At 51.1% G+C, this 7,500-nt stretch overlaps 1 protein-coding gene across 1 annotated transcript in view; it reads left to right on the top strand.

Moving 5' to 3' along the window:
* Window positions 1–7,500, top strand: part of nbeab (neurobeachin b) — a 353,874-nt gene that overhangs the window by 287,755 nt on the left and 58,619 nt on the right. The window contains 2 exon segments of the mRNA XM_061216918.1: window positions 2,129–2,244; window positions 7,342–7,454. Of these exon segments, the coding sequence (XP_061072902.1) occupies window positions 2,129–2,244; window positions 7,342–7,454 (229 nt within the window).

The raw sequence follows: 7,500 nt of genomic DNA, 5'->3' as shown, positions 1-7,500 counted from the left end.
GATATAAGGTGGCGCTGGCCTGTATGGTGTCAGTACTCAGCTTGAGTGGTAATCCGATGATAAAGGAAGGGTAGAACATCTACACTTTCAGTAAGTCCATAAGATCTGTTGAGAAAATGGCTGTGTTGGGTCTGTGAGCCTCTGCTGGGTCTGTGTGGCTGTGTCTGTGTGTCTGTGTGTCGGTGTTAGGTCTGTAAGCCTGTGTGCTGGGTTTGTGTGGCTGTGTCTGTGTGTCTGTGTGGCGGTGTTTGGTCTGTGAGACTGTGCCTGTGTGACCCTGCTGGGTCTGTGTGGCTGTGTTGGGTCTGTGTGTCTGTGTCTGTGTGGCTGTGTTGGGTCTGTGTGTCTGTGCCTGTGTGGCTGTGCTGGGTCTGTGTGTCTGTGCCTGTGTGGCTGTGCTGGGTCTGTGTGGCTGTGCCTGTGTTGCTGTGCTGAGTCTGTGTCGGTGTTCAGGCAGGGAGAGGAGGCTGCAGCAGGCTTTATCATTCCCAGTGCTCTTGTCACAGGGCTGTGGGGGCCGTGACCCTGACCCGACCGCTCAATTCTCTTTCCTGAAGACTCTGTGAAGAGTGCTGCTGCCCTGGGCCCAGCTGCAGGAGAGCCTACGCTTCAGTAACTGTTTCAATAGCGAGAAGCCAGGCACAGCAGGCCTGAGCTAGTCAGTCACTACACACGCACACGCACAGTCATACACACACTCGCACACGCGATGCGCACACACAGTTAAATATAACACCGGAACACTCGCCTTACTCTAACTCAGTCCACTCCCATACGCTTCCCATCGTCCTTTGCGGCATTACATTGCCTTCGACTGCAGCGGAGCGTTTTTTTTTCCGGTAGACTCTGCCCCTCACCGAAGAGGCCGTTTCCCCCTCGTTTGATCGGCGGTGCCAGAGAGCCTGTCATCTCTGAGCGCACGCGCCCCCCTGTCAGAACATCCCGCTCCAGATGTAATTTGTTTCCTCGTTAAAACGGCAGCGGCGGGATAGCGCTCGGCTGAGACCGCGGCGCGGCGTTGTGGCGTGACGGCGGTGTGAGGTCTATTACCGGCAGAGAACGTTCCGGCTCCAGCACCGCTCACTCCTCTCAGAGCTCTCTCTCACTGCCTCTCTCAGGCCTGCTCTGAGGAACAGACAGATTTATCTCTCTCTCTCTCTCTCTCTCTCCCTCCCTCTCTATCTCCCATTGCCTCTCTCTCTCTCTCTCTCTCTATCTCCCATTGACTCTCTCTGTCTCTCTCTCTCGCTCTCTCTATCTCTCCCTCTCTATCTCTCTCATTGCCTCTCTGTCTCTCCCTCTATCTCTGTCTCTCTCCCTGTCTATCTCTCATTAGCTCTCTCTCCGTCTCTCTCTCCCTCTCTCTCTCTCCCTCTCTCTCATTGCCTCTCTCTCTGTCTCTGTCTCTCCCTCTATCTCTCTCTCCCGCTCTCTCTCCTTCCCTCTATCTCTATCTCTATCTCTCTCTCTCCCTCTCCCTCTCCCTCTCCCTCTCCCTCTCCCTCTCTATCTCTATCTCTCCCTCTCTCTCTCATTGCCTCTCTATCTCTGTCTCTGTCTCTCCCCATATCTCTCTCTCCCTCCCTCTATCTCTCTATCTCTATCTCTCTCTCTCTCTCTCTCTCTCTATTCCCCACTTGAGCAGCGTCTGCACTTCACCGACGGGCTCTCAAACACTTTGGTCATTAGCGGTAAATCCCATTGTGCCCTTGCAGGGCCTTCATTAGCGACTTGGGTGTGGTCCCGGAGGTGATTACCAGGCTTTAACGAGTGAACCAGTGTGAATGCGTGAGCACGCTGTATGCATGTTTGTGGTTTTCTGTTTCGTTGTTTTCCGTTGTCCAACGTTTTGTTTCTGGTGGTCTTGAGTGTTTTTCAGCTGCCAAAAGGCCCTTCTGCAGTGTTGGGGTCAGTTCTGTTTTCACTGGGCTAATCCGTGTAATTCAGTAGTTTAAGTCAATTCATTAACTGAAAAATCCCCATGGAACAATGAGGTCATTTTCTGCTCCTGAATATAACAGGCTGTGACCCCAAACCTGGTTCTCTGAGAGCATGGAATGGGTGTTGTCCGTAGAAAAGGTTCCTCTCCATTTCCGAAACGTGCTAACGGGTGTGCTTGGTTCCCCAGGCGGATCTCCCTGGCAACCCCACGACAGCTCTTCAAGTCCTCCAACATGACCCAGCGCTGGCAGAGGCGGGAGATCTCCAACTTTGAGTACCTGATGTTCCTCAACACCATCGCAGGTGAGGTCCGGCCCCCACACCCCAGGGAATGTGCTACGGTAAACTGTGACTCCCTCCTCACCCACACACACACACACACACGCACACACACACACTGTGAAGAGAGGCCCAATGTGAGATCTTTGGGTGGTGGGACCCAATTTCAGATCTTTGGGCGGTGGGACCTGATGTCAGATCTTTGGTTGGTGGGACCCAATGTGAGATCTTTGGGCGGTGGGACCCAATGTGAGATCTTTGGGCGGTGGGACCCAATGTGAGATCTTTGGGCGGTGGGACCCAATGTGAGATCTTTGGGCAGTGGGACCCAATGTGAGATCTTTGGGCAGTGGGACCTGATGTCAGATCTTTGGGCGGTGGGACCTGATGTCAGATCTTTGGGCGGTGGGACCCAATGTGAGATATTGTCATGGGGCCAATGCAACACGTGTCATGTGCCCCTAGCCCTGACATTTTGTCATAACATGAACATTACTAATTGCCCACAGTTTATTTATATTGGATAGATCGAAATAAAGGATACACAGATAGATCCCATTGTGGTGGCCACTTGTATTGATGTCTCATGGGAATGGGGTGTCATTTGTTTTTTAACATAGTCCATTCTAGGGGACCAAAAGTAATGGGACAGTTGTCTTCTCAGCTGTTTGGATTAGTCATGTGTATTGCTTTGTTGCAGGAATTAGAAACCTTTCAATATCTCGTCTTGATTCTAGGCTTTTGATTGCCTTTAAAGTCTTTTATTGCCATTTGTTAACATGGACAACATGAGGCCAAACAATAGGCTTATTGTTTGGAAAATCACAAAGAAGAAAGAGTGCACTGGTGAGCTCAGTAATTGTAAAATGACTGGTAGGCCAAGGAAGACCTCTACAGTCGATGACCAAAGAAATCTCGCCGTAATGAAGAAAAGCCCCCGAACACTTGTCCGACAGATCAGAAACTCTCTTCAAGAGGCATGTGTCAGTCACAGATATCTTCACAAACTCATCTCCTGGAGGCTACACTACAAGATGCAAACCACTCGTTAGAAGCAAAAACAAGATGGCCTGATTATAGTTTGATGAGTAGTACCAAAACGAGCCTGCAGAGTTCTGAAAAACATTTGGGCATGTACGGCTGCCACAGATGCTGGCTCACTTGCCTTCAGTGATAATGTAACTATGCAACATACTAATGTAAATAGCAGCAGCAGAAGGAATCGTGCAGTGTACAGAAGCATCTTAACTCCTCAAGTTCGCTGAAATGCTTCCCAGCTCATTGGACGAGGTTTCATCTCACAGCAAGTCAGTGGTCCCAAACAAACACCAATGCTCTCCTTCGTCGTCATGACATAATAACAAACTGTTTTTTGGAGAGCCTATTGATTAGCCTCTGTCTCTGGCTGTGTTTCTTTTCTTATTTCTCAGCCTCATAAAGGCTTCCTTGACTTTCATTGGCACAACTCATCCTCATGTTGGCAAATGCTAATGACAGACTCCAAAGGCAATTAAACGCGATTGAATACACCCGACTAATCAGAAACAGCTCAGAAGCCAATTGTCCAATTACAATAAAAGGGGGGGGACTATGCTTAAAAAGGGATGTAAATCCTGCATGGATTACCTAACATGGATGTAAATACCCTCAGATTAAAGATGACTGTCTGCACTTTAACCTCATTATTCATTCTTTCATTTCAAACCCAATGTGCTGGAGTCCAGAGCCAAAAGAACAGAAATTGTACTACTATCCAGCTCCTCGCAGACTGCATTGTATACGAGAGGAAAAGCATTCAGGCACTTAGTTGAGCCACTTACATTGTTACTGTACGTTGTGTGTCGCCCGTATTTGTTTATCTCCGTTGTTTTGTGAAACGGGCGGCGGAGACTCTCCTGGGTAATTAGTCGTTCAGAACGAGAGCACTCACATCTGTGTGGCTGCGGGGTCTTGTTGTCAAGCCTCTGATCTGAACTGTGACAAACGGGAGGGAAAGAGGGGGAGAGAGAGAGGGGGAGAGGGAGAGAGGCAGAGAGGGAGAGAAAGGGAGGGAAAGAGAGCCTAGCGCCGCTCAGAGCACCTAGAGGTGCCATCCTCTCGCCGCATAATTATACATATTTATATTTAGCCGTCTCCGCGTTCGATACATTATTGTCAGCTAATTAGATCTGAGGCAGCCCGCGAACACGCGGGAAATTCATTAAAAATTCCCGGTAATGACCCCGGCTGACAGGCGTGTCAGAGCGCCCGCGTCGGGCTGCAGACAGGCGGGAGGAAGAGCGGAGCGCTAACGTGCTAACGCGCAGGCAGCCCTGTTCTAATTAAACACTATTTTGCCGTTATTAACATCTCCCGCACCCCGCCGTCGTCTCCGCCGCTGTCAGCCGAGCGCCGCGTATCACCTCCGCCCCCCCCGCCCCCCCTGCCCCCCCTGCCCCGCTCTGCTCCGTGTTATTAACCTGTTTAATTAAGCCTTCCGCTCTGCGTCCACCCCACGCTTATTCTCCAGCCTCCTGCTCTCCGGGGGAAGGGCGATGGAAAAAAAAAAAGGGGCGCCATTTTTACGCCCCGTGGCAGTTACCCCGAAATAGCTCAAAATGGCGGCATTCGTAAACCAGCGCGCCAACTCCCCCTGAATGCTCAACAACCACCCAACCCCCAACCCCCAACCCCCAACCCCCAACCCCCAGCCCAGTCCTACCCAGCTTCCCCAGAAACAAAGAAAGCCCTTAAAATGCTGGGGCGTTAATGCACGCCGGGTGTGTCGTAGTGAGTGACTTATGTGGGGGTTGAGGACTGCGTTAGGATGATGTATTTGTATGACCACGCATATGGATTCCTTTTTTGGTGATGTCAAAGGTGTCGAGACAGAAGACTTCCTCCCGTGGATGTGGTGTCTGGAGTCCCCTCAAATTTATTAAACGGCAACTCTACTATTTCTAGGCAAAAAAAGTTGTGTTGTTGGGGTGGGGGTGGGGGTAAGGGTGCTGTGCAGGGACAAACAGAGCGGGGGTTTGTGGGGCACTGGGAGGGAGAAACGCTTCAGGAAGTCTGAGTGACGGAAGGGCCTTTCCCCCCCCCCAAAAAAAGTAGAAATAAAATACTTCACCTGAGTCTCTATGGCAACGCACCCTTCGTCACGCCTTGTCTTTCACCCCTCCATGGGTGAGTGACACGCCCGACGCCCTCCTCACTGTGAGAGTGCCGAGGTGTTAAAAACCGCTCTCGCCTTCTCCCCGCTCGAGCCCGGAGACTCTGCCCACCGCCCCCTACAGCGCCCTCCCCTACAGCGCCCACCCCTACAGCGCCCCCCCCCCCCCCCCCCCCTACAGCGCCCTCCCCTACAGCACCCCCCCCCTACAGCGCGCCTTTACGCCAAAATACCTCACCCAAAATCTGCCATCTCTCAGGCCAAAATACCTCACCCAAAATCTGCCATCTCTCAGGCCAAAATACCTCACCCAAAATCTGCCATCTCTCAGGCCAAAATCCCTCACCCAAAATCTGCCATCTCTCAGGCCAAAATACCTCACCCAAAATCTGCCATCTCTCAGGCCAAAATACCTCACCCAAAATCTGCCACCTCTCAGGCCAAAATACCTCACCCAAAATCTGCCATCTCTCAGGCCAAAATACCTCACCCAAAATCTGCCATCTCTCAGGCCAAAATACCTCACCCAAAATCTGCCACCTCTCAGGCCAAAATACCTCACCCAAAATCTGCCATCTCTCAGGCCAAAATACCTCACCCAAAATCTGCCATCTCTCAGGCCAAAATACCTCACCCAAAATCTGCCATCTCTCAGGCTCGGGTACAGCTCGCAGGGGAGGCTGTAAGGACGACGCTTTAGTGGTGGAAAATGGTGGTTATTGTATTGTTATTGTCTAATGGTTAGGTTCTGTTTATAATGGGTTAACAATAGACAAAACAGTTTTTTTGGGGGGTTTTTTATTTCCTTCCTCCAAAAATGTTATTGAGTGACTCACTATTTTAGTGTATTTTAGTTTTTTGTATTTAGTATTTTTTTATTAAGATTTAGCATCCTACGTCCATGGGGTTAGCAGGTTCTTTACGAGCTGAAGGCGGAGCACACCCACTGCAGTGTAGATGGCACCCTTGTAACAGCAGGGGGGGGGGTTTGCAGAGACGTGGTATTTGGGAGAGACGCCCTGGTTCCACGCCCCTGCCCCTCTCTCCGCGGGCTGTATTTCCAGTGACAGACGCTGCCATCTGAAACGCATCTTCCCCTCGCGGAAAGAGAAAAGAGAGATAGAAACAAAAGGAATAAAAGCCAACATCTGGCATCTCTCAGCACAGCTGCATGTGGGCACGGGTCTCCATGGTTACCGGCAGCGCGCCGGCCAATCGGGAGCCGGGCCCCCGCAGTGACGCCGCGGCGCGGAGCTCGGTGCACGTCGTGTCACAGGGCGTGGCCCGCGCAAGAATTTTACACCCCTTTAATGTGCCGCACTCAGTCATCACATCCACCACAGACAGAAAAAAATGATTTCAGTAACCGGGAGCATGAATGCCATGCTGAACTCTTTATAACCCAGACTTGTGATGCGTGTGTGCGCAGGGTATGCGTGTGTGTGTGTGTGTGTGTACGTAGGAGTGCGAGTGTGTGTGTCGGTGCGTTTGTGTATCCGTGTATGCGTGTGTGTGAGTATGCGTGTGTGTCTGTATGTGTTTGTGTTTGTGTATGTGTGCGTGTATGCATGTATGCGTGTATGTGTGTGTGTCTGTATGCGTTTGTGTATGTATGTGTGCATGTGACTGTGTGTCTGTATGCGTTTGTGTGTGTATGTGTGCATGTGAGTATGTGTGTGTCTGTATGAGCTTGTGTATGCCTATGTATGTGTATGTGTACACACATATAAAGTACTGACTAACAGACGTGACCACACGTCTCAATTCTCCCTTGTGTCTGAAGCTGAGGGCTCAACCAGGCTGCTTCAGTGCTCATAAGCCTGTGAAAACAGGAAGTACCTGTGAGAAGAGTCTTTGAAAGGGTGGACTGTTCGAGCGCGTGGTCCCCACGGTAACCCAAAATCTCTGCGGTAACCCACCTCCCCCCTCTCTTTCTCTCCCCCTCTCTCTCTCTCTCGCTCTCTCTGCAGGGAGGACCTACAACGACCTTAACCAGTACCCGGTCTTCCCTTGGGTTCTCACCAACTACGAGTCTGAGGAGCTGGATCTCACCCTCCCGGGGAACTTCAGAGACCTGTCAAAGGTACTCCGTACGCTATCCCAGCATGCAGTGCGCGCGCGGTCAGCAG

Source organism: Conger conger, chromosome 13 (genome assembly GCF_963514075.1).
Source record: "Conger conger chromosome 13, fConCon1.1, whole genome shotgun sequence".
Lineage (NCBI taxonomy): Eukaryota > Metazoa > Chordata > Actinopteri > Anguilliformes > Congridae > Conger > Conger conger.
Note: the sequence above shows the minus strand (reverse complement) of the source record. Positions and strands in the feature narration are given on the sequence as shown.